This window comes from Cebus imitator, unplaced genomic scaffold (assembly GCF_001604975.1).
Source record: "Cebus imitator isolate Cc_AM_T3 unplaced genomic scaffold, Cebus_imitator-1.0 Scaffold193, whole genome shotgun sequence".
Classification (NCBI taxonomy): domain Eukaryota; kingdom Metazoa; phylum Chordata; class Mammalia; order Primates; family Cebidae; genus Cebus; species Cebus imitator.
In genome coordinates this window covers 191,806-218,793 of record NW_016107508.1, presented here as the reverse complement: position 1 = coordinate 218,793, position 26,988 = coordinate 191,806, and the positions used below count along the sequence as shown (strand labels likewise).

Genomic DNA, 26,988 nt, shown 5'->3' with positions numbered 1-26,988 from the left:
CCTGCCCCGGCGCCTACCCGACAAGGTGCTGGCCGCCGCGGCGGCGGCGGCGGGGCCTGCGGGGCCTGCGGGGCGGGCGGCCGGGCCCGGCCAGGCCGCGATGGCGACCAAGAAGGCGGGCTCGCGGCTGGAGACGGAGATCGAGCGCTGCCGCTCCGAGTGCCAGTGGGAGCGGATCCCCGAGCTCGTCAAGCAGCTGTCGGCCAAGCTCATCGCCAACGGTACGCGCCGGGCGCGCCGGCCTGGGCTGCGGGGGGCGCCGCGGCCTCCGCGGGAACGGGCCCCCGAGGCGCGGCTGGCCACGGGGCGCTGGCAGGGGCGCGGCCGGGCCGCGAGGGAGCCGCGGCCCAGGGGATGTGCGCGGGGCCGGGGCCTGGGGGAGCCCGGGTGTCCCGAGTCACGCGGTGTGGGGGCCAGGGGCTGTGCCGGCGTCTGGGGTTCAAAGGTGCAGGGAGGGCTTCTGCGGAGTCTGGAGTGTCGGGGAGGGGGTCTCAGCGAGTCCGCTGCTCCACTGGGACCCTAGGAGGTTAGGGACCGGCCTGGGGCTTCTAAGAAGTTAGAGGTGATGAGGGTCAAGGGGGTCCCTCAGGACATGGGTGAAGTCAGTGTGTATAGGGTTTGCTCAGGGAATCAGGATGTGTTTATGGGGGTCTGGAGAATGGGGTGTTGAATGAACACAGTATGGGAAATCTGGTTTGTAAACATACGATGTTTAAGGGGCTCTGGGTGGAAGCGCAGACTCGGGGTGTGTGGGGTGGTGGTGGAAGGCAGGTTGGGATGTGTGTCCCGGCGTTCAGAGAAGTAGTATCAAGGCTGCCGACCCGAGAGGTCAGGGTTGGGAACAGAGGAGAAATCGAGCCAGGGGAACCTGGAGGGTGAAGATTGTGGAGCGAGGTGGGAATGTGGGTGAAGAAGGTTGAGAGATGGAGTTGGGTGGGTGCCTGGGCCAGAAGGGGGTCTGAGGCGGCCTCTGACTAGGAGCCTCCTGCCTGGAGTTGGTCCATGACCTCTTTCACTGAATTGGTTCTTGTACCCAATCAAATCAAAATTACATCCAGAATCCCATTCCAGTGCACAGCTCCACGTGGCCTTATTTGTTTTGGAAGCCAGTATCTTTAATATTTGCTTGTCTTTTAGTACCCGCCCAAAGCACAGGCACCAGCGCACAGTGGCCAGAGGGCAGAGGGTTTGTCTCATTTCATCCTGGGCTTCCCCAGGCCGGGTGAGCACATGTTGGCCGAACGAATGAATGAAAGAGTGAATGAATGGTTGGCGGCACTGCTCTCAGGAAGGACATCTGCACTACTTTCAACCTTCTCACTTCAGACTGCTCAGAAAGGAGAGGGATGTCACCTGGAGGGTGGTTTATGTTTGTGTCCTACGGTATTAGTGCCTGGAAATTAGAACTTGGTTTTGTGCACTCTCAATGATGGACGTGTGCTGTGGGCAGGTATCTTCTGGGTGAACGCAGGTGCCATGGTGGTGTCAAGGGCGTGGAGATAGCACAGACCCTATCTGGGCTCCACTTGATGGAAAATGTGGACTCTTCTCAGTTATGTCACCCTTTGAGGAAATGGCGTTCAGTCCTGGGCTCCAGAGGCAGCTTCCCCTCGCCCTCTGAGCAGGGCTCACCAGCTTCTCCGCTTACCTGCAGCATTTTCTCTTCTCTTGGAGTTGCACAGTCTTGGCTCTACTTTGTGACTTCCCAGCTGTGTAGGCAGAATGATGCCTCTGTGCAGGTTGATGTTAGGATTAAATGGATTTCCTTGTGAGCCGCCTGGTCTTTTTCCTTCTGAATCCACGTGTTTCCTGCTGTCTTTCCTTATTCATTCACCCAATATTTGCGTGCCCACCTGTGCCAGTCACAGAACAGTGGTGAACAGCACTGACCAAGCCCCTGCCCTCCTGCCCTCACCCTCGTCTCAGAAGGAGGTAGATGATAAGCAAATATGGAAATAAATAAACAGCACAGCTTCAGATAGTGAGAAGTGATTGAAACAAAACAGATGAGTTAATGTGATTGAGAATGACACACAGATGACAGGGGACTCAAGCTATGGTGATCCCTGGAATGAGAGGGTAGATGGGTTTTTGGTGGCCTGGGCCTTTCCTCCTCACCTTCATGGCCCCTGAAAGGCTCAGCTGTCTTCCCAGGGGCTGCTCCCAATGGCCTAGGATGCGGTCATGAGTGGGCCTCGGGAGTGGGGTTTGCAGGGGCACTGTGGTCCATGGATCTGTGTGCAAGTTCAGTTTGGGGAAACTCATGGGAGATAGATTTTTGTGCCAGAGACTCACATGGTGAGTGGTAGCCTTGGACGGCAAAAAGTTACCCAGGCTTGAAAAGATCAGAGAGAGGGAGTGTAGGAAAATAAAACGATGAAGTCAAGAAAACAATGAAACCAAACCAGAATGATTGTGGCTCTCCTTTGGTGTTCAGGGGGTTGTTTGCAGGAGGGGCCTTTCCTTCCTTTGACTGGAGGCTTTCCCACTTTCGGGCTGGCTGAGAGACTTCTTCCTGGCTTTCGGGGCACCAGCTCCCCCATAGATTCTCAGGTGCATGAGCACAAGTTCTGGGCAGATTTTGCAAAATCCTGAAGTTAAAGCATTTGCTGCTTAGAATGAGGAAAGCAACTGAATGCCATGTTTGTCATACTAAGACAGTTACCTTGAAAACAACCACAGGAAAAAAAAAAAAAGAAAGAATACAGTGTTTGGAACCAGCCAGCCAGGGGCCTGATTCTTGTGACCTTGGCCACTTCTTGACTTGGTGACATTGGCCAAATCACTTAACCACTCTGATCCTCATTTTTCTCATTTTACAATGGGATTTAAATGACTTACCTTGCAAGGGTTGTTATGAGGATTAAGGTAGCTACTATCTCTCAGAGCCAGCCACTCCCTCCCCTTCCTTCCTTCCTTCTTTCCTTCCTTCCTTCCTTCCTCCCTCCCTCCCTCCCTTCCTTCCTTCCACAGAGAGCGAGTCCCTGCTCTGTGCTAGCCACTGTTTGAGGCACTGGAAATACACCAGTGAACAAAACAGACAAAAATGGCAAAAATCTCAGTCCTTTTGAAACTCACATCCCAGTAGGGAAGGGGCTGGGAGACAGATAATCAATATAATCATTAGGTAAAGTTTACAGGGTGTCAGATGGTGGTCAGTGCTATCAGAAGAGGAAAAAGGGGAAGGGGTATAGGTGCTTTCAGGATGCGCTGGGAGTGCGGGATGCAGGAACTAGTTTAAATAAGGTGGCCGTGGAAGGCCTCCCCAAGAAGGCAACATCCGAGATGACACTTAAGGAGGCGAGAAATGTGTCCTAGGGAGGGGACTTCAAGGGCAGACAGTGGCGGGGCCTTGTAGGCCCTGGGTAAGGCTGTGGCTTTCCTCTGAGATGGGGCTGCAGGAGAGTTCTGAGCAGAGGAACCCTCCTTTCCAAAGCTCCCCCTTGCAGTGGGCTTCCCCACCCAGCAGCATTAGCTCCTTACGGGAAGGAAGCGCGGCAGCCCCTCCCATTCAGGACTCTACATAGTGGACGCTTTCCGAGTGTGCTGCCCCAGCCCAGCTCCTTTGAGATAAATTGGTTTAGACATTTTGCCAAGGGGTGGATAAGGAAGAAAAGGACAAATGCCAAGTTGAAAACAACCTAGAAATCCATCTTCTGCCTCTACCCTGCTGTAGTCACCGTTCTCATTGCACCATCTCAGAAAGCTCCCATGTGGTGGTAGCTAGCTGTGCACCAGGCCTGGGTGAATCCCAGGAGAGAATGGTCACCTAAGTTAAGGGTTGTGGGGAGGTAGTCCCCCTGAAGCCTAGGCCTCGTGACCACCATCTGACACCCTGAAGCGTGGACCGGGGACAAGTGGCGTGGGCGTCACCCGGGAACCTGTGAGAAATGCAGATTCTTGGGCTTGCTTCAGACGTGGGGTTAGAATCCACATCTCAGCAAGGTGTCCAGGGGCTTGGGGGACACGGGAAAGCCTGAGGTGCCCTGGCCTGGAGCTGAGGCAGCAGCGCGGGCGCTCAGGAGTGAAGACGGAGAACCGCACACCGACTCCGTTTGGCTCACAGGTTGGTCCTCGTCCCTGGGAGGACAGGCCCAGCTGCCCTCTCTCTCCAGAATGTCACCCTCTAGCTTCCCAGTGATGAGGTCTGGAGCATTTTCCACTGTGTGTGAAAGTGCAGGGACCTGGCACCTGGGCTACAATTCGGTTTTTACCTGCAGAGGCTGGGTGACCTCTGGCCCGTTTCTTAGCCTCTCGGAGCCTGCCTTTCCTCCCTGCTCAGCCAGGGCTCGGCATGCCCACTCTCCCACGGCGCCTGTGAGGATTCAGTGGGCTGATACATGTCAGCCAGGGCACATGGTCATAACGGGGTTGGTTCCCTTCTGCTGACCCCGTGTGACCCTGGGCAAGGAAGGCCAAGTCGCAGCTATCAGCCTGCAGGGGAGAAAGAGAGTGGGGACCTAGAAATGACATGCTTGAGCTAGTGCCCTGTCAAGACCCAGCATATCTCAGTGACACAAGCAGGCACTTGGGAGGTCTGCGCCCGCCCTGACGGACAGCCGCTCCCTTTTCTGGGGCGGGGTGGCTTCCCTCCTTCCCCAGCCTGCTAATCTTCTTAGGCAAGCTCAGTTCCCATAGAAAGAATAGGCCCCAAATGGTAGCTTCTCCCTGAGGAGATCATTGCCTGTTGGATGCTATAAGATTTTGAGACGTTTTAATTACCTCTTGGTGACGGGTAGGTAGGGAACTGGTGCGGGAAACAAGGAATATTTCTGGGGCAAAGTTTGGTAGGCAAATGTATTCAGCCCATGAAGAGGGTGTGGAGATCCGTGCTGTTTTAAGTGTGGTGTCTACAGCAATGTGGCTTCCCCTTGGTGGGGGGTGCAGGGTGCTGGGCTCCTGGACGCCCCCCGGGCTCATGCACACCTCCCATGAAGGAGAGGAGTCGGGTGGACTGTAGTCCTCCTTGGCTGGCCGGAGGGTCTCCTGGGGAAACAGGACAGAGGTTTAACTGAGAGTCTCTGCTGTGGGGTGAGGTGGCCCTGTTGCTCAGAGGTGGCTTCTTTGGACATGCCTGGGGCACCACAGACTTCTGGGAACCCAGCTGCTCCCCTCTGCAGGGAAGGACACCAGTGAGACCTCCCATGACCCTCCATTTTGGCCTTTCCAGGCTGGTCTTCCTGCTTTCAAATACTCTGTCCTGTTGTCCCCAGAAGACCACGCCTTTGTGACAGACCCTGTGTCCTGCATTTTGGATTTAAAAGACTCATTTATTTGACAGTGACCGATTGATGGCACTGAGCTAGGCACTGGGGCTCGTGGCTGTGGTAGTCAGGGCAGAAGGACCTTGATTTCTGTGGCTGCACACAGTGGGGCTGGGATTGCGCAGCTCGCTGTCGGCCTCCTCCATCTGCTTGGTCTGGTCATGTCCTCCTGTGACCTCTGCACTGCCTTTGTTCCCCCACCTCCCTCGGCTACTATGGCCTCCTGGACCCTCTCACGCACCTTGCTTATTGTCTGTGCACCTTTGCTCACACGATTTGACTCTGGAATTCTCTCTGCAGATTAAAAGCCTACCCATCTGTCAAGGTCTGGTTCAAGTTCCTCCCAGCTATCCTTTCATTACAGAAAAGGCTGTTTGCCTCACAGAAGGCAACTATACAACGTTAGAACCAGAGAAGACCTTAGAGATTGTGCTGCATCGCAGTTTTCAAACTGTGCTGTCCAGGAACCCCTGTGGGAACATGCTTTAGGGCTCTGGAGGTTGGGTGAGCAGGCCTCACTCACTGGAGCAGTCATACTTTTCCTTAAGGCTTCCTTTGAAGGAAGGTCTAATACACTTGAAACAAAGGACTTTGAGACCCATTGATGTAGTCCAGCCTCTTATAGATGACAAAACAGTTCCAGAGAGGGAGATGTCTCCTTAAACCCACCAACAAGCAAGTGGTGGAAGCAAGCAGAGCGGGTAAGAGCTCTGGCTTGCAGTTGGGTTGCTTGGTTTCAACGCGTGGCTCACCTGCTTCCCAGGAGGGATTACCTTCAACTGGCAAAGCCCCCTTCGTACAGTGGTGACACACATCCAAAACCCTTTTATGGAAGCCCTTGGGGCCAGATGTATTTCAGAATGCAGAATTTTTTAGAACATGTTATGTATACTGGACATTATGTGACATTCCCAATGGGGTCTGGGGCAGCATTTTGTAATAAAACGGGTCAGTATTTCTGCCTCAAAGCATATGAGCAGTCGCTGCAAAAGGGAGAAATAGACTATAAATAGCTTCACATGGGTTCAGTTGAGGTTTTTGCCATCCCATAAATGATTAACAGCAAAAAACAACTTTTGGTTTTTAGAGAGTCCTGGATTTCAGAAACTGTAGGTAAGGTATTATGAACCTGTAACCATAGTGCCAAACTTACAGGGAGCTTGTAAGGATCAGATGAAGAGAAAACCAGAATACCTAAAAGTGCTTCTTAGTGCCTGCACAGAGTAAGCCTTCACTAGTTCCCAGCTGTTGTCTGTTGCTGGTGGTGGGGGGTGTTATCTGCTCTCAGCTCCCAGCTCAGGGCTATTTCCCTCCCCTACTCCACCTGTTTTGGCATGTGACTTGTCTTCTTACCAAATGGTCAGCTTCTAGAGGGTGAAGGGCCATAGTTCTACCTTTCTGGCCCCATGACATGGAGTTGGGCCCAGAGCATATGCTGTGTTGAACTGGGTCGGCTTTCATGGGCCGAGGCCTCTGAGCAGTTGGAACCGGCCTAAGTAAGGAAGTCAGGCTGAGGATTTTCCAAAATGGAAGTGAGGGCCAAGTTACATGAGTATCACGTGATGACTCTGTCCCTAAGAAATGGCATCCTTCAAGGACAGGTGTTTGTCCTTGGGGTTGGTGGGGTCTTGTGAATCATGGCCAGCCAGAGGCTCCTGGGTTGCTAATCTGGCATTCTCCACCCCCTTCCCCCAGCACCGACTCATTTTCCTCCTCGATTGGGCCCAGTTTTGTTCAGCTGTCAGCAGTAGCGCCATGTGCTTCACTGTAGGAGCCCTGGCCGCAGTAGATACACTCCCTTGCCTGTGATTGGTTGAAGTGTGAGCATGTGACTTAGTTCTGACCAATGAGACATCAGGGAGCATTTGCTCAGTGGAGGGGCTTCTGCGAGAGATTTCCTTGTACCGTGATGAAAGGGAAGAAGTGATCTCTCTTTTTCCCCTGGAAATCGTTCATGTCTTTGAGGCCTGGCGCTGTGGCCATCTTACGGCCATGAGGGCGCCTGGCCTAGGAGTAAGGCAGACCCAAGGAGGGTGGCAGTGCAGAGAGACAAGAAGAATCTCGCCTGTTTATATCACCAGGTTGCTGATGGCATCGGGCCTGGGGTAGCCCTTCTCTGGACTTCCTGTTATGTGAGAGAATAAATTCCTTCTTGTTGAAGCCACATTGAGTCAGTCATTTGGTTATTACTGGCTGCTGAAGGCATTCTAACTGGTACAACACCTCTCACTTACCCAGAGCACCTCTGCGCCCCAGCTGCCCGGCCAGCTGTGCCCTGGGCATGCGGGAGTGGCCTTTGCTCCTTATTCACATTGGCCACACGTAGGTGGCTTCCTGACCCCCTGAGTGACCTCATGCTTGGTAGATGGTGGAGGGTTGCAGGCCTTAGACGTGTGTGAAAGCCAGTGTCTCCTGCCTGAGAAGCCCAGGAAGAGGGACAAGGTTTTCTGAGACCTCGGAAGCATTCCCAGCAGCCACCAAGACAACGATGAGCAGATGTCTGACTTGGAGATGGGTCAGTTGGGTGCCATATAAAATATGAAAGATGGCTACAGCCACAGGAAAGCTAGTGGAGTGGCTGCAGCCCTTCCCCCCATGGGGTTTGTCTATCTCTGCTTATCAAATGTGGCTAGTGCTGGCAGTGCCGGAACCATGCAGAGCAGATCTGGTCTGGTCCTTTTAGAGGCCACCAGGCCTGGAGTCAGAATCTTCCTGCATCTGCCCTCCAAGTGACCTTGTACACATTACTTGATCATCTGAAACTAGTTGTCCTGACTTCATGGGTGTTAAAACAGTGCTAGTAGGGAAGAAGAATGAATTGCATTTCTTGGGTCTCTCTCTCTCTGTCTTTCTCTCTCTTTGTTTTTTTGTAGAGACAGGGGTTTCCCTATGTTGCCCAGTCTGGTCTTGAACTCCTGGGCTCAAGTAATTTTCTCCTCTCGGCCTCCCAAAGTGCTGGGATTACAGGCATGAGCCACTGCACCCAGCCTCTTGGGTCTCTCTTGTGTGCCAGATTCTGGGCATGAACTTTTACATAGATCTCAGTTAATCATCACAAGTGAATGAGGCCAGAGGTAATTCTCATTCAGGGATTGCATAGACTGCGGCTAGAGCTGTTAATTGAGCTGGATTCTAGCCCACTTCCAACTAGTTTCACTGTTCTTCTATTACACTAATGTTTCTCCAAACTGGTTGGATCAAAAAATCACTTAGCTTATTAGAATCCAAATTGCAAAGCCTTACTCCCAGAGATACCGCTGTAGCGGGTCTGGGGTGGAGCTGGGTTCTGCATTCTTAAGCTCCCAGTGCTGCAGTTATGTGACATGCTTTGAGTAATACTAAACCAAGTGTAGTTTATAGATTACCAGACATCTTGGCTGAGGGTGGTGATTCTCTTGGCCCAAGGTAGGAGCTGGAAATCGACATTTTAAACCGCCTCAGGTAGTTTGATTAGGCAAGTGTGGGAGCCTTTGCTCTGAACCACAGTGGTTAGCATTTAATGAGCACCTACTATGTGTAGGCACAGCACCAGGTATCAGAGGGGCATCAGAAGAAACAGAGCGAGCAGGTCACCAGGTAGGGAAAGCTTACAGTTCAGGATTGTCGCTCAGCCTCTGGGCACCAGCATCCCCTGGGGACTAGTTAGCAACTTGGATTGGCAGACTGGGCCCAAGCTTTTGCTTCTGGAGGTCTTTGTGGTTTGGGGACTCAGGAAGCACGATCCTTAATAGTGCCCCAGGTGATTATGGTTCACGGAGCTCTAAGACCAGACTTCAGGCATGGTTGTCCAAGTGGGAGACAGAATGCGACCCTGCCGCCTGAGGACAGCAATGACAGCATTGCTTACAAGGCATGGAGGGTGCAGCTGGGACACTGGAGAGCTCAGACTCAGTGGCAGTGGGTAAGCAGGGCCTGGCAGGGCACTAGGAGGAGGACCTTGGGCAGGGTGGTGGCATGAGGGTGACCAGCTCGTCCTGGTTTTAGCATTCAAAGTCCTGAGTCCCAGAAACGCCCTCAGTCCTGGGCAAGTGGAACAGCAGTTCACCCTTCCAGGTACAGAGAGGTAATTTAGCAAAGGGGGAAGGAACCCTGGGCAGGAGAAAGCAGTGGGCTTTGCCCTGTTAGGTCTGGGTTCAGATCCTGGTTCTGACACTTTCTGCTTATCTGGCCTTGAGTGAGTGAGTGCATGACTCAACTTTTCCAAGCCTCACTCTTTTTGTTTTGTTTTTGGGACGGGGTCTCACTCTGTCGCTGGAGTGCAGTGGTGTGATCACGGCTCAGTGAAGCCTCAACCTCCTGGTCTCAAGCAATCCTCCCACACTGGCCTCCCAAGTAGCTGGGACTATAGGCATGCATCACCATGCCCAGTTAATTTTTTTTTTTTTTTTTTTTGACAGAGTTTCACTCTTATTGCCCCGGTTGGAGTGCAGTGGCACAATCTCGGCTCACCTCAACCTTGGCCTCCCTGCTTCAAGCAATTCTCCTGCTTCAGCCTCCTGAGTAGCTGGGATTACAGGCATGCGCCACCACGCCCAGCTAATTTTGTATTTTTAGTAGAGACAGGGTTTCTCCATGTTAGTCAGGGTGGTCTTGAACTCCTGACCTCAGGTGATCTGCCTACCTCAGCCTCCCAAAGTGCTGGGATTACAGGCATGAGCCTCCGTGCCCAGCCAAGCTTTGTATTTTTTGTAGGGATGAGGTTTCCCCATGTTACCCAGGCTGGTCTCGAACTCCTGGGCTCAAGTGATCTGCTTGCTTTGGCATCCCAAAGTGCTGGGATTACAGGTGTGAGTTACCATGCCCGGCCTAAGCCCCACCTTTATCTGCAAGGTTGTTTTGAGGAGTAAATGAGACAGTGCGGTTTCCGGCCCCAGCATTATCTGAAAGCAGCTGACTGAGTCAGGAGTCTTGTGTGTGGAAGTAGGGGAGAAAGGTTCAGATGCTTGGTTCTTTGCAGAGGGTACAGGGGGCAGGTGGGTTGATAACAGCAGCAGTGATGGTGGATGTAACAAGCCCTGCCTAGGGGAGGTGGGGTTCTGGTTGTACTGGTTGTGACTCAGGCCCAAAGCTGAAGACGCACAGTGTTGGCTGGGTCACAGAACGAGTGAGTGCGGAGCCCGGGCTTCAGCCCACGGCTGCCAGACTCCATAGTCCCCCTCCTCCAGCCGTTCCTTCAGTGCTTTGGCAAGCCCAGCACAGAATGTGGGGGTGCTGTGTGTGGTGGGGATGCAGAGAGGAATGTGCCCCGGGAGGGCAGGGCTTTTGGCTGGTTTTGTTGGTTGCTGTATCCCAAGCACCAGTAACAGTGTCTGGCATACAGTTGGTGCTCAATTAATTATTCAGTGAAACTGAGTTGTTGAGTTTTTTTTTTGTGTGTGTATCAAGTACTTCCAGGAACAGAGAAGAAACTCTTGCTGTCTCCCTCTCCCCTCTCCAAAAAAAAAAGAAACTCTTAAGTTTTTTTCTTCCTCATCTGATCAAATGTCTGCATGTCAGCTGCTTATCCTGCAAGGGAGGAACTGGGAGGAAGGGCAGTCCCTTCCAGAGGCAAAAGTCACAGCCCCACCTTCCCTGGGGGGGATCAAGGAGGCCAAGGGCCCCTGGGCTTTGAGCTGTGCCAGCCACAGGGCTCACAGCAGTGGCTCTGTTGAGCCGAGGCAGGGCATGGACCCCCTGCAGGGTGGCTAATTCTCCATATCTCCTTGGTGAGGGTCTCACTAATGGTCTTTATTCAGCTTCAGGCTTTATCTCTATATAAAGCATTGGGAGCTGGTTACTTCAGCCTCACTTAACCCCTAAATAATGCCGAGGGAAAAGCAAAACCAGCTCTGGGCACCCTTGAGTCCCTCCTTACCCCTGTTCTAACCTTGCAGATAGAGGTGAGGCTTCGGCTGGGTGTGGTAGCTCACGCCTGTAATCCTAGGGAGAGTGGATGACATGAGGTCAGGATTTTGACACCAGCCTGACCAACATGGTGAAACCCTGTCTCTACTAAAAATACAAAAAATTGGCTGGGCGTGGTGGCATGTACCTGTAATTCCAGCTATGCGGGAGGCTGAGGCAGGAAAATTGCCTGAACCTGGGAGGTGGAAGGGAGTTTACTTAGATTCATTTACTCATTGGACTCTTACTGAACACTTGTGTGCCAGCCACTGGCCTGAGGCCCTGGACTGATGTCTAAGACGCACTCATAGCTTTTAGCGGACAAGGGCACGTGCTTAGGGCTGGGAGTGATTGTGGGCATCTGCCTGAGACCTGGTCCCACAGCGAAGACTGTTGGTGTCCTCCCCAGGGTGGCTGTGTGGCCCTGCCTGCCTGGTGGCCAATGGCTTGCTGGTGGGGATAGCTGAATGCCTGTGACCTTCCCTCCCTGTGGCTTTTGTGGACCTGCAGGGTGGACACGTGCTGAGCAGCCTTCCCCAAGGAAGGGTTCCAGGTCCCCTCCACTGCCCCTCTGTGGTCCTCTTCTCTTGGCAAATGCAGATGGGCTGGACCCTTTCGCTGAGAGGGCTGGTTCCCTTGAGGAATTCCCCCTCCACCTGCCCCCCGGCCCTGGCAGGTGCGAAGCCTCACAGGAAGCCGTGTTTTCTCTGAAGTGAGCCAGCCCCAAGGAGTGTTTAGTTAAGACCCCAGGCCCTGGGACCTGCAGTGAATGCCACCTACCCGTCCCTGGCCCACCAAGCCAAGAGAGGTGCCTCGCCACTGAGTCTTGGGCCCTGTGGCCTGGGGAGGTGGCCTCTGAGACCTTTCGCAGCTGGCTGGCAGCCTGTGGCACCCCTTCCCGGCCTCTGCTTCACTTCACTCAAACCGTGCTGAGCCTCCTTTCCTCCTGGAATCACACTTGGGGAAATCTGCCACACTTGGAGAAGTTCCTGAGGCCCAGCCCAGATCTCACTTGCTATGGACACTCCTCTGAGCGGACATTCCTCTCCACACCACAGGCCAGGACTCGGTGCCACCTGTCTGCCTACTGACGTGCATCCTCAAGGCTGCAGCCCTTTCTTTTGGCTCTCTGCGAGTGTGCTGAACTCGCCTGTGTGGAGCTGGCTTCCTGAGGGGCCATTTCCAAGCCCTCTGGGCTGGCCTGATAACATCCCCCTGCCTGGTGGAGTCACTTCCTGCCCTGCGGGGCTCTGGGGACAGGCCAAACTAGCTCTGTGCCAATGACTTTCAGGTTGCCTTTCCTTGCGTCAGGCTTCTCGAGGGACTGTGTGCGTGTGCGTGCATGTGTGCGCACGTGTGTATGCATGTGTGCATGTGTGTGTGCGTCCATGTGTGTGCACGTGCATGTATGTGAATGCATGTGTGTGTGTATGTGTGCGCACATGCATGTGTGCGCGCGCATGCGTGTGTGTGTGCGTGTGCATGTGTGTGCGTGTGCCTGTGTGAGTGCGTATGTATGTGTGTGCACGCGACCAGCGTACTCATCTCTTCGGCAGTGTAGTGGAAGGACTGTCTTCCCTTCCCACACTTTACTCTTTCATCCTGTTCTAGCCTCTGCACCGTGTGTGGATGTAGGGGGAGGCTTGGCACAAAGCCTGGACTCTGACTACCAAGATTTCCCAGAATATTGTTTCTGTCAACTTCTTCTGGGTCCCTTCATCTTTGCCTTTTGCCATCTTTGCTTTTCAGTCAAGAGTCAGAGCCAGGCCCTCTGAACGGGGCCACAGTTTAAACCAAGAGAGTTATGAGAGTTGGGAGGACCAGAGGGAGCCCTGCCATGGGAATGGGAAGGCCTGGATTCCGGCCCACAGTCACGCCAGGGGAGCTGAGTCTCCTGAAGGGGAGACATATTGATTGATTGGTTGATTCCAGAAATATTTATGGAGACCCTCCCGTGACGCAAGCACTGGAACTAGAACATAAGTGTGAGGGTGAGAGACGGAGGTAGGGGCTAGGTGGTAAGTTAGAAGGATTTTGGCCTTCGCCTGGGGGGAGAGGGGAACCATTGGAGGGTTTAGAGGGGAGGGGTGACCTGGTATGACTTACATGGGGTCAACTCATTTGTGTTTCCTTTTTTTTTGAGACAGAGTATCACTCTGTCACCCAGGCTGGACTGCAGTGGTGCGATCTCAGCTCACTGCAACCTCTGCCTCCCAGGTTTAAGCAATTCTTCTGCCTCAGCCTCCCCAATAGCTGCAATTACAGGTACGTGCCACCATGTCCAGCTGATTTTTTTGTATATTTTTAGTAGAGACAGGGTTTCACCATGTTGGCCAGGCTGGTCTCGAACTCCTGACCTCAGGTGATCTGCCCACCTCGGCCTCCCAAAGTGCTGGGATTACAGACGTGAGCCATCGTGCCCGGCCTCATCTGTGTTTTCTAGGAGAGGTGTGTGCCCTTCTCTTGTAACCCCACCGCTTGACGGCATCCCTGCCCTGTTAGGTGCACCTCTCTGCCTCTCATGCCTGCACTGTGCAGCTGTATGCCCCTGGGGATGCCCATCAGCCCTGTTGACCACTCGTAAGTGGTGACCAAAGACCTCAAGGAGCACCACCACTCTTCAGTAGGTCAGATTTCCACGCACCGAAGTGTCTGTTCCAGGCTCTCCACTCTCCCTTCCTCAGAAAGCCACTCTCTCACACCTAGCTCATGACCTTGCCTCACACTTTACTGAGGAAATAAAACAGTTAGGAAACCACCTTGTTTCATGCCACTAGCTCGACCAGTTTTCCCCTCTGTCACTGCTTGGGGCCCTCACTGCCTTCGGAGGCCAGCGGCTCCTTCACCTGCGCTCAGAATCCCTTCCGTTCTCACCCTCTCAGGACCTGGCTGCCGCAGCCTTCCCTTCTCTCTCCTGACCCTTCCCTTAGGCAGGCACAGGCACCCTAGACTTCCCTGCTAAAGGCTCCCTGAACCCCCATTGCTGTCTAAGGACTGGCCCAGCCCTCTGCTCCCTTCCCCAGCAAACCCTCAGTCCAGTGAGTTGGGCTCGTACCCTGCAGTCCCCTGAGACTCCTCACGTCGAGGTGGCCCTCTGATGTGGCCTGTGTGCTGCCAGGTCTCTTGGGTAGCCTGTGATCTTACACTCGATGTTCCAGCTGCTTCCAACGCACTCAAACATCCGTCTTTCCAGAAACGCTTCCTCATCTTGGTTTCGGGAGCAGACGCAGTCCGGGTTTCTCCTCCTGGCTCCTTCTCACGCAGTCCTCCGGCTTTGCCCTGGACTTGGTTTCTCTACTTGGATATTGAATGTCGTCGTCTCACATTTCACTTGGCCCAAGAGGCGCTCTTGGTTTGATTCCTCCTCACTGCAGTAAATGGTAAAAGGGCACCACGCTCTGCTCCACGGTGCTGTCTACAATCGAGGATTTATCCTCAACCTCTCACCTTTCCTCATCCCGGGGTGCTCGTTTCCTGTGGCCGCTGTAACAAATGATCGACATTTGCTGGCTTCAAACAATGCACGTGTCTTCTCTCAGCGTTCTGGAGGTCAGGGTCAGAAATGGGTCTCACTGGGCTAAGTTCGACTGTCAGTGGTTTCGCGTTCCTTCTGGGGGTTCTTGGGGAAGATCTATGTTCGTGCCTTTTCCAGCTTCTAGAGGCTGCTGGGACTGCTTAGTGCCATCTCTCTCTCTTTCTCTTTTTAAGATAAGGTCTTGCTGTGTCTCCCAAGCTGGAGTGTAGTGGTGTAATCATGGCTCACCACAGCCTCAACCTCCCAGGCTCAAGCGATCCTCCTGCTTCAGCCTCCCGAATAGCTAGGACTACAGGTGTGCCCCGCCAAGCCTAGCTGATTTAAAAAATTTTTGTAGAGACAAAGTCTCCCTATGTTGCCTAGCCTGGTCTCAAACTCCTGGGCTCAAGCAATCCTCCTGCCTCAGCCTCCCAAACTTTTTGGCTTACAGGTATGAGCCGTCACACCCGGCCGACTTCCTCCTTCTTTAAAGCCAGCGGTTTAGCCTCCTCTAGTCGCTCTCCCTGCTTCCATCATAACATCTCCTTGGACTCTGACCCTCTAGCTTCCCTCTTCTAAGGACCCAGTGGGCCCACCCAAATAATCCAGGATAATTCTCCTATCTCGAGATCCTTAATTACATCCGCAAAGCCCCTTTTTGCTACGTAAAATGGCACATCCACAGGTTTCAGAGATGAGCATGTGGACATCTCTGGGGGCTGTTATTCTGTCTACCACACCTCCAGTTTAATCCATCAGTAAGTCTTATTTTCTTTCACCTTCAAATCATGCCCCCACTCAGTCTCTTTCTCTCTTTCTGCACGTTTCTCGCCTCATCCTGCACAAGTCATGGACAACTGTCACCTCACTACTACAGTAACCCCTAACCATTTCCAGCCTTGCCACCAGCCCCATCCCGGGTCCATTCTCCACAGGGCCGACACAGGCATCTTTTAAAAACTGGAATCAGAGCATTTCCTCACCCTGCTTAAAACCCTTCAGACTCCCAGTTGTGCTTCACATGAATGCCAGACCCTCGCCACAGTCTGTGCTTACCTGCCCCTCTGCCTATCCCCACCCCAATGCCCTTTCTTCCACCCAGCCACACAGGGCTTCCCGCTGTTCCTGGGACACACCAGCTCTGTTCCCACCTCAGGGCCTTTCCAGGAGATGCTCCCTCTCCTGGAATGCTCTTCCCTTGGATCTGCCTCCATCTCCTCATTCAAGTCTTGGACGCCCTGCCCTTGGCGTCTTTCCCTGATCTGACCGCCCAGTCCACAGTAGCCCTAGCCACCCTCTTTTAATCCTCTGCACAGCTCTTACCCCTGTCTGGCCCATTTCTGGTTTATCTCTTTGTCTTCCCTGTCTAGAGTGTAAGCTCCTTGAAGGTAGAGACCCACTAGGTCCTGTTCACAGCTGTAAGTTCTTGGTGCTGGCAGATGCTGAACAAATGGGGGTGATGTGCAAAGTGCCACCAGGACCCTGATAGCCCGGGCTAAGGGAGCAAGAGAAGCTGCCCCAACCTGACCCAAAATGTGTCTTAAAGGATGGCTGGGAATGTAGCAAGAGAAGGGAGGGAGGCAAGACATGTTCAAGCACCCTTGGGTGAGTCAGATGGCCACAGCCTTGGAAAGATGCAGAGGACCTGGAGTGTGGGTACATGAGGCTGGAGGCCCAGGGAGAGTGGGAGATGGGCTTTTGGTCATGATCGCAGATGTAAAACTCCTTCCTTGCCTCTGAGATGATGGACTGAACCAGGGGACCCCTCTAGGGTGGCCAGAATAGCCACTCTAGACCAAGAGCATGCAGTAACGTGGGTCATCTTTCTTCTTTTTAAACGATCTGGTTCATGTTTTGTGTAGGTAATGAATGTACATGGTAATAAAAATCAAATTATGCAAAAGGGTATATGGTGAGAAATAACCCCCTCCATCGTCTCTGTATCCTCTTGCTCCCTTCCATAGGAACAGCCACTCTTTAGACTTTCCAGGGGGTCCTTTTAGAAGTATTCTGACTATCCGCACATTTATAAGAAAACATGTTATTTTTTTTTTTTTTTTTGAGACGGAGTCTCACTCTGTTGCCCAGGCTGGAGTGCAGTGGTGTGATCTTGGCTACTGCACCCTCTGCCTCCTGAGTTCCAGCAATTCTCTTGCCTCAGCCTCCTGAGTACTGGGATTACAGGCACCAACATGCCAGCTAATTTTTGCATTTTTAGTAGAGTGGGATTTTGCCATGTTGTCCAGGCTGGTCTCGAACTCCTGACCTCAGGTGATCCACCCTCCCTGGCTTCCCAAAGTGCTGGCATTGCAGGTATGAGCCACTGCACCCAGCCTATTGTTGCTTTTGACACACAATAGTGACTATATACCCTCTTTTGTATCTTGCTTTTTTCAACTCTCTGTCTTTGTGATTGTTAGCTATTGCTGCATAACAAACCATCCCAAAACTTAGTGCTTTAAAACAACCACTTTTTATTATTTCCCATGATTCTGGGCTTGCCAGGCTGGCCCATGCACTGGCGGCTAGCTATGGGTCAGCATGGTGACTTTGCTGCTCTTGGCTGGGCTCTCTTACACGTATGGAGCCTTTCCTAGACAGCTCCACTCTACTCCACGTGGCCTTTTATCATTCAGCAGGTTGGCCTGGGCTAGTTCTGTGGGAATTCACTCAGGGTGGTGACAAAAATATTAAGGGAAAAATATTAGAGAAAGGTATAGAATATAGTTTCAAACCATTTTAAAAGGCCTAAAAGTTTTTTCTATAGTTCTTGGCCGAAGGCAGCCAGAGTCTCTTTGCAGGAGCCAGAGAGATTAAAGCACAAGTACAAAGGAATGTGACTAGTTTCCCTAGCTAGCTTGTTTACTCATGTAGTCTTAAAACTAACCTTTAAGCCAAATAGCCCGTTCAAGAAGAAGTCGACCAGAGATATTACCTACTAGTAGTATTTGCTTTAAGCATCAGAACCTGTCCTTTAATCTTTCACTCTAGTGGTGTTGACTCAAGCCTTTGCCAATTAAACTTTACTAAATAAATGCAAGTCTCATGGAGTAATAAGGGGCGGTGGTTGCATCTATTTATAGCACTCTCCAGGAAGTCTGTAAGCAGCCAAAGACCCTCAGCCAAACTACCAAAGCATAGTATCTGTGTATCAGTATACTTTATTCATCCATTGCTCAGTCAGAGTCTGTAAGACAGACCCCTGCAAGTAGTGCCCAGCGTGAGGCAAACCCGACAAGGTTCGGCCTGGCCCAGGCACGTTGTCTTGGTGGTCACAGAGAAGCAAGAGGGAGGAAGTGAGTAAGCCCTTTTCTAAGCCTCTGCGTGCATTAACATTTCTACTGTTCAATCAGTCAGAGCATGCCCTGGGGCCAAGCCCAGGGTCAGTGCGAGAGGCCACAAAGCTTGGGATTCAGGAAGATCGCAGCCAGCCCACCACGGAGTCGTATGTAGATCGCTCCATGTGTTTATGGGTGCACCATCATGTTGCATGGGGCGCACCACAACTCATTGAACAGGTCTCCGGTCAAGGACACTATAGGTTGATTCCTATCTTTTGCTATTACCCGTAGGGCTGTGTGTCGTAAACATCCCTATCTGTACATCTTTGTGCTGAAGAATGCACATATCTGTGGGATAACTTCGTAAAACTGGAATTTCTGGGTAGCTGGTATGGGAGTATGTCAGTTGCTTTGTGGAAATTGCTAAATTGCCCCCTGGAGACACTCATGCTAACTTATACCCCTACCAGCATGACACTACGGGGTCTGTGTTCCTGTTGGCACTCTGGAGGCAGGGGGATCACAAGTACTACAAATGTCGGGTTACCCGGAATTACCGGAAGCTCAATAAACATGGGGCTAGAGTTTACTTAGGTCATTCTGAGGCTTAAGAAATGGAGAACCTGGGCTGGGTGAGTTGGCTCACTCCTGTAATCCTTGCATTTTGGGAGGCTGAGGTGGGCAGATCACTTGACACCAGGAGTTTGAGACCCGCCTGGCCAACATGGGGAAACCCCATCTCTACTAAAAATACAAAAATTAGCCTGGTGTAGTGGTTCGCACCTGTAATCCCAGCTACTCAGGAGGCTGAGGCAGGAGAATTGCTTGAGCTTGGAAGGTAGAGGTTGCAATGAGCTGAGATTGTGCCCCTGCACTCCAGCCTGGTTAATAGAGTGAGACTCCGTCTCAAAATAAATAAATAAATAAAAAGACAAAGAAATGGAGAACCTGGCTGTGTTGTGGGGCAACAAAGGGGACACTGAGGAGCCAGCTCCTCCCGGAATAAGGGTATGTTTCTTCCTCCTGGATCCCAGCTGCAGCAGGAATGGTTTGAATAGACCTAAATGCTTCTCTATAGATGTAGAATCTGAGTTGTTGAGATTTTTTTGTGTTGGTGTCAAGTACTCCTAGGAACAGAGAAGAGTCTTTTTTTTTCCTCATCTGATCAAATCTCTCCATGTCAGCTGCTTATCCTGCAAGGGAGGAACTGGGAGGAAGGGCAATCCCTTCCAGAGGCAAAGGCCACAGCCTCACCTTCCCGGAGATGGGGGGGGATCAAGGAGGCCAAGTGCCCCTGGGCATCGAGCTGTGCCAGCCGCAGGGCTCACAGCAGTAGCTCTATTGTGCTGAGCCAGGGCATGGACCCTCTGCAGAGGGGCTAATTCCCCATATCTCCTTGGTGAGGGTCTCACTAGTGGTCTCAGCTTCAGGCTTTCCCCCCGCCCCCACCCGCCCCGAGACAGAGTTTCTCTCTGTCACCCAGGCTGGAGTGCAGTGGCATGAACTTAGCTCACTGCAACCTCCTCTTCCCGGGTTCAGGCTATTCTTCTGCCTCAGCCTTCTGAGTAGCTGGGACTATAGGCACGTGCCACCATGCCCTGCTCATTTTTGTATTTTGTAATTTTAGGCTCTTCTCAAACTCCTGACCTTGTGATCTGCCTGCCTCAGCCTCCCAAAGTGCTGGGATTACAGGCATGAGTCACCACATCTGACTCGACTTTAGGTGTTATCCCTATATCCCTATATAAGCCATTGGGGAGCTGGTTACTGCAGCCTCACTCAACCCCCAAATAATGCCCAAGGGAAAAGCGAAGCCAGCCCTGGGCACCCTTGAGTCCCTCCTTACCCCTGTTCCCTGAGAATTCTAGCAGGTGGAGAGGGACTCCGAAACCATTCATCCAGCTTCTGCCCCAGAGGGGTTAAGTGGGCTGGGGTCACCCAGCTGGTTGGGAGGGAAGCTGGGCCCCTCCTGGAGGCTGATGATGTCATTTGTGCCTGGCATGCTGAGAGAGTATAGGCAGAAGGCCTGGGTTCAAACCCAGCTCCAGGATGGGCCAGCTCTGTGGCCTTAGGCATGCTGCTCCCCTCTGTTGCCTGGTCCCCTGTTTGTGAGATGGAGATGATAATAGCACCCTAGTATCGTGTCCAGGACTATCCAGATCGGGTAAACTGCTCATTACACTGCATGGCGCTTACCATGAGCTCGGTGTAGCCGGGCTATTAATGACTCACACAACATTCATATCTTCCTGCTGTATTGCAGGCCTGGTGAACACAGCTTTCTGGCCCCACAAGATTCAACATAACTGTTCTGGGAAATAGTTAATCCTAAATAATGGAAATAACAATAGCTAATGTTTATTCACCACTTACTTCAGACTGTATGCATTACCTATTGTCGCTAATCTTCACAATACCTAAATGAGAAAACCAAGACTCAGAGAGGTTAAGTGTCTTGCCTGATGCCACACAGCTAGTGAGGTAGGGAGGTGGGCTTTAAGCCCAGGGCTGCTGGAGGCCAAAGCTCTTTTCCCTGCATTGCACCGCCTGTAGCCTCTCCTTTCTGGAAACTGCATTTCTGGCCCCACTTTGCAGTCTGGCTGCTCCGCAGCTAGCTGCGCGCCACGCTGTGCCTGGTGAGTGCGTAGGCACTTGGGGTTTTAAGCCTCTCCTGCACATATTTCTGATGTAGGGTCCCTGTTTCTGTGTTGCACTGGGAAGCTCTCAAGGCCGTAGTGGGCTCACCTGGTTTGTTACCGAGCTCTCGGGGGTCACTGTTCTTTGTTGCATGATGCGCAAAGTCTTGAAAACATTTTTTTTTCCGTCTTGTTTTTGTGGTTGTCTCTAATGGGAGAGTAATTTTGGTCCCTAATACTCCTTCTTGGCTGAAAGTAAAAGCCTATCTTTAATGTTTTGGTCCTGTTTTATATTTAATTCTTTAATCTGTCTGGAGTTAATTTTCTTGTATGCCCTGGAGTGCCTTTTTTCCTTCTTGTCACCCTGTCCTGGCTTGCAGCTGGACACATTATTGGGCAATGAATGCTGGTTAGGTGACGTCTTTTCTTGCTATTGGGTTCAAATTGTGAGCCCACGAGGTCCCTGGCAGGGCAGGCAGTGCTCATGGAGTGTTGGTCACACCACCCAGGCCCTCCATCATTTAGGACTGAATCGTGCAGCCTCTGGGTGATTTCTTTGGCCTGACTCTTGGTGTTTTTAATATCTCTACCCTCCTGGTTGGGAGAGTGAATGGCAGGGAATTCACCTTTTTTGGGGTGAGGGGGAGCAGCCACCATGTTCAATTTCAAATGAGACTGTAATCTCTCTGCTCAGAGCAGGTGCTCTTTTTGGAACTGAGGAGCCAATACTTACCTGCCTAGCAGGAAACTCCCCTGACGATTCCCCTTTCCTCTCTGTATTAGTCCATTCTCACACTGCTATAAACAAATACCTGGGGGCGGGCACGGTGGGTGGCTCATGCCTGTAATCCCAGCACTTTGGGAGGCCGAGGTGGGTGGATCACAAGGTCAAGAGATCGAGACCATTCTGGTCAACATGGTGAAACCCCGTCTCTACTAAAAATACAAAAATTAGCTGGGAGTGGTGGCGCACGCCTGTAGTTCCAGCTACTTGGGAGGCTGAGGCAGGAGAATTGCTTGAACCCAGGAGGCGGAGGTTGCGGTAAGCCAAGATCGTGCCATTGCACTCCAGCCTGGGTAACAAGAGCGAAACTCTGTCTCAAAAAAAAAAAAAAAAGATAGAAAGAAAGAAAGACCTGGCCAGGTGCAGTGGCTCACACTTGTAATCCCAGCTCTTTGGGAGGCCAAGGTGGGCCGATCAGTTGAGGCCAGCCTGGCCAACGTGTGTAACCCTGCCTCTACTAAAAGTACAAAAACTAGCCAGATATGGTGGGGTGAGTGCCTGTAATCCCAGCTACTTGGGAGGCTGAGGCATGAGACTTCCTTGAATCTGGGAGGTGGAGGTTGCAATGAGTCAAGATGGTGCCACTGCACTCCAGCCTGGGTGACAGAATGAGACTCTGTCTCAAAAAAAAGAAAAGAAATACCTGAGACTGGATGATTTATAAAGGAAAGAAGTTTAATTGACTCACAGTTTTACATGGCTGGGGAGATCTCAAAAAACTTACAATCATGGTGGAAGGTGAATGGGAAGTGAGTATCTTCTTCAGAAGGCGGCAGGAAAGAAAAAGCACAGGGGAAATTGCCACTTATAAAACTATCAGGTCTTGTGAGAACTCAGTATCACAAGAACACATAGGGGAAACCGCCCCTATGAGCCAATCACCTCCTACCAGGTCTGTCCCTTGACAGGTGGGGATTACCATATTTGAGATGAGATTTGGGTGGGGACACAGCCAGACCATATCACTCTCCCAGCTCTTCGTGGTTTGGTTCAAAGGAAAGACTTCCAATTCCCCAAACGAGTAGGGCGTGTCATACCTTTGCATATTCGATTCCTTCTGTCTGGAATGCTTCTCCCCACATTTTCCATCTTGCAAATGTGTAGCATCACATTCTTGGTGCAAACTTTGTCTTCTCTCCCACCTCCATCCAATACTGTACACATCTTTGTTAGAGCCCGTATCTGTTGAATGGTCTTGAGAGACTGGGGTGTCGTGAGGGAAGGGACTATCTCCTAATTCTGAGGAAAACCTCTTTTCTCCATTGAATATTTTCCTGTGCTGCCCTCTCCCAGTTGCTGCTTTTTTTTTTGTTGTTGACACGGGATCTTCCTCTGTTGGAGTGCAGTGGTACAATCTTGGCTCACTGTAATGTCTGCCCCCTGGGTTCAAATGATTCCCCTGCCTCAGGCTCCCGAGTAGCTGGGATTACAGGTGTGCAGCACTACACCTGGCTAATTTTTAATTTTTAGTAGAGACAGGGTTTCTCCATGTTGGCCAGGCTGGTCTTGAACTCCTGACCCCAAGTGATCCGACTGCCTCAGCCTCCCGAAGTGCTGGGATTACAGGCGTGAGCCACAGCGCCTGGCCCCCAGTTGCTGCTGATGGAACTGAGCGCTCTCCACATCTTGGCATCATGACTCTGGCGCATTCCCCCAGCATCAGATCAGAGAAACACAAAGGCCCTGAATCCTGCCTAGCACTTGGGTAGCAGTTTTTACACCTGTCTGCAACTATGAAACCCATCATTTAAATGAAAGTTTGGCAATCCTGGGATGTGAAACCAAAGCAGCGGGAGAAGTGCAGGGTCTGTGGATTCTGCAGAGGCCCTCAGATGGGTTCTAGGAATTCTGTCTGGAGACTAGTGAACTTGAGGACTGGGGTTGGTGGGGTGTTTCCAGATAGGAGTTCTCAGCCTGAAGTTGGTTTCTTGTTTGGACGATCTGGTTAAGATTTTGGTTTGGCCCCTGTAACAAAGGTCGGAACTACAGCAACTTAGAAAGTAGAACAGCATAGAAGTTAATGTTTCACTTTCATGTAATAATTGATTGTAAGCAGTCGGGGGCTCGGCGGCAGCTCTGGTGTTGGGATCTAGCAAGCCTCCCTGTGTGGTACTGCTCTGCTCTGCTCATCCTCAATAGATGGCTTCCAGCTGTGGTCTCAGACGGCCATGCCATTTTCCAGCAGCACCGCCATGCTCCAGCCTGTGGGGTAGGGTGAACAGGGACTGGAGGACAAGCCCATTCCCTCTAAAGGCTCAACCGAGAAGCCTCGTGCAACACTTCTGCTCCCATCCTATTGCCATAATGTAGTCACATGGCCACGTCGCCACAATGTAGTCACGTGGCACCACGTTGCCACCAGCGAGCCTGGGAAGTGTAGCCCTTAGCTGGGCAGCCGTGTGCCCTGATAACATTTGGGAATTTTAATACTAAAGGAAGAAAGGGAGAGTGAATATTCTGGGACAACAAGCAGACTCTGCCCAGGCAGTGACCATCCTAACCCGGGGAGGATGCAAATGCCTTCCCTACCACTGAATTAATTCACCATGTACGGAGCACGGACTCTGAGCCAGTCATTGCGCATGACACACAGGTTCTTCCTTCAGGCCTTGTCCTTACTGTCTAGAAGGGGCAGACAGATTGATCAACATCCAGGGTGCTCAGGGCTCCTGGGGCTGCTGGAGGTGGTTTGGGATGGGGCACCTGGAGGAGAAGTCCGCAGAGCTTGGAGGGTTAGTAGGTGTTTACCAAGTATCGGTGACCGGTGTCCTCAGGATGCCAGAGCATTCCAAAGGGGTGGCACATGTGACGCCCGGCCAGGACCTGTTTTCCATTGCTGAGGGCTGTGGATGTGTTCCAGTGGTGGGGGTGCTGAGTTGGGAGGTTGGGAGGGGGAAGTGTTAACATCTTGGTGCTACGATTCCAGCTTGATTCTCCAGTTTTTTACCCACACCATATTCCCCTTGGTTTCCTCCGCTTTCCTGGGCTCTGGGCTGTGGCTTTGGTTGTGCTGTTTCTTCAGCCTGGTTTGCCCTTCCCTCTGCTCTTTGCCAGCCCAGGTCCTACTCATTCTCTAAGGCCCAGCCAGGAGGTGTCGTCACTCTGGGCCATAGTTTTCCTGCTGAGAACTCAGTAGCTCTAGCCCACAGTCTGTAAATGGAATTGTGGCTCTGAGAGGGTAAGCCTTGTGTCCCCACAGCTAGAATAGGTATCCTGGGTCCTGATCTCCTGTGGTTTCCACAGCTAGAATAGGTAGCCAGGGTCCTGATCTCCCATTGTTTCTGCTCCCTGGCCTAGAGACTGCCCAAAGCAGCCATTTTCAGATGCAGGGTCCCTGTGGCAGGGAGGCGAGGAGGGGTGGGGTGGCCGGGAGGGGCCAGGAGAAAGGACAGAGGGACCCTCTGTTCAGGTTGAAAGAGGTGCTTTCTTGTAATTGCCTCCCTGAATCAATGAGGTTAAATCATTGGACCAAAGTCACTGAGTGACAAACTTGTATTTAAATCTAGGACTCTGAATCCCAAGTTCTATTTTATTTTATAGAATTTAAAAATATACAGAAAAGAAGTTCAACATAGACGGATAATCTTACCACGCAGAAATAACTGCTATTAATATCCTGGCATATATACTTCCAGTTTTTAAAGAAGAATTTCTTTTTTTTTTCCTAAAAGTGACATAAAAGGACTTTGCTCAATGCAAAGAATTTAAACTACAAAGATGAGAATTTACAAATTACCTCAAATCCTATCATTCAGAAATTCCTATTGTTTACACTAAGTGATAATCATTTTAGGCATCTTTGTAGGGACATAGACAGATATAAAGGTAGATATTTAGACATACTTCTATAAACAGTGATGATATTCCTGCCCAGTATCATAGCCACTAGCTACCTGTAGCTATTGACCACTTGAAATGTGGCTGGTTAGAGTCAACATGTGCTGTGAGTGTAAAATACACACAAGATTTGGAAAACTTAATATGAAAAAGGAATGCAAGAACTCATTAATATTTTTTAAATACTGATTGCATGTTGACCTGATAGTATTTTGGTTAAATAAAACATATTGTTTAAATTAATTCCATTTTTTTTTAAACTGTAGAGACGGGGTCTCACTATGTTGCCCAGGCTGGTCTCAAACTCCTGGGCTCAAGTGATCTGCCTGCCTAGGCCTCCTAAAGTGTTGAGATTACAGGCAGGAGCCACCGAGCCTGGCCTTCTTTTCCTTCTTTAATATGGCTATTAGAATTTTTAAATTAAGGCTGGGCGCAGTGGCTCATGCCTGTAATTCCAGTACTTTGGGAGGCTGAGGCTGGCAGATCACCCGAGATTAGGAGTTCAAGACCAGCCTGGACAACATGGAGAAACCCCGTTTCTACTAAAAATACAAAAATTAGCCTGGCATGGTGGCGAGTTCCTGTAATCCCAGCTACTCGGGGGGAGGCCGAGGCAGGAGAATCATTTGAACCCAGGAGGCGAAGGTTGCAGTGAGCTAAGATTGCACCATTGTACTCCATCTGGGCGACAAGAGCAAAACTCTGTCTCAAACAAAACAAAACAAAACAAAACAAAAAAGTTTCAGAATTACATATGTGACTTGCATATATTTCTATTGAACAGCACTGCTCTATTATAGTAAGTATTAATAAGTTTATTAATACATATTAATGGGAAAATAGAAACTAAAATGAATTTTAAAAAATTTTTGAGCTGTAAATAAATGGTTCCTCATTATTTCCTGAGAGTTCACTAAAATTTAAAAATAGAGATTTTTGAAAGATAAAGGCATGGCACTCTGAAGCTCCTCCCAACCCTGACATATGATTGTTTTTGCAGTGCATTGTTTTTTGACACTTCATATTCTGTTCTGAGGCTCTAATTCTGGAGGGCATTTAGCATTCTGTAAGAAACACTCAGGCCTTTGCCTACATGTCCTTTGTTCCTGAGTCCTGGGTGTCGTTATGAGCTGGGTTTCATTTCTTGAGAAGGGCCCATGTGTCTGGGAGGAGGCTGCTTGCAGCCTTTGTGCCTGGCTGGTGTCTGGACCGGCCCCATGCACTGGGGTTGCACTTTCTACCCCGGTGTACCCTGTAGGCACTGCTTCACTGTCTTCCGGTGTTGGATGCTGGTGTGGCCCTGCCTGATTTCCTCTTTTTTTTTTAGTCAGAGTCTTGCTCTGTCACCCAGGCTGGAGTGCAGGGACGTGATCTTGGCTCACTGCAACCTCCACTCCGGGTTTAAGTGATTCTCTTGCCTCAGACTCCCTAGTAGCTGGGATTACAGTCACATACCACCATGCCTGGCTATTTTTTTTTTTTTTTTTTGTATTTTTAGTAGAAACAGGGTTTCACCATATTGGCTAGGCTGGTCTCAAACTCCTGACCCCTGGTGATCCACCTGCCTCAGCCTCCCAAAGTGTTGGGATTACAGGTATGAGCCACTGCACCCTACCAGATTTCCTTTTTGTTCTTGGACATCTAATGAATTCTTGAGTTCAGTAACTGAACTCAGCCCTGTTTAAGTGTTACTTGGCTCCTCCCAGGACTGTAGGTCTCATCTCTAAAAAGTTATTTTAGGGTTCCCAGTACATAGAGCACTGCTAACACCTATGGATTCAGCAGTTTT

At 51.1% G+C, this 26,988-nt stretch overlaps 1 protein-coding gene across 7 annotated transcripts in view; it reads left to right on the top strand.

Moving 5' to 3' along the window:
- Nucleotides 1-36: 36 nt before the first annotated feature.
- TTC7B (tetratricopeptide repeat domain 7B) overlaps nucleotides 37-26,988 on the top strand; it is a 215,736-nt gene continuing 188,784 nt past the window's right edge. For all 7 annotated transcript variants that reach the window (XM_037745151.1, XM_037745149.1, XM_037745150.1 and 4 more), the window contains exon 1: nucleotides 37-221. In XM_037745151.1, the coding sequence (XP_037601079.1) occupies nucleotides 101-221 (121 nt within the window). In that variant the 5' untranslated portion in view covers nucleotides 37-100. The remainder of the gene's footprint in view (nucleotides 222-26,988) is intronic.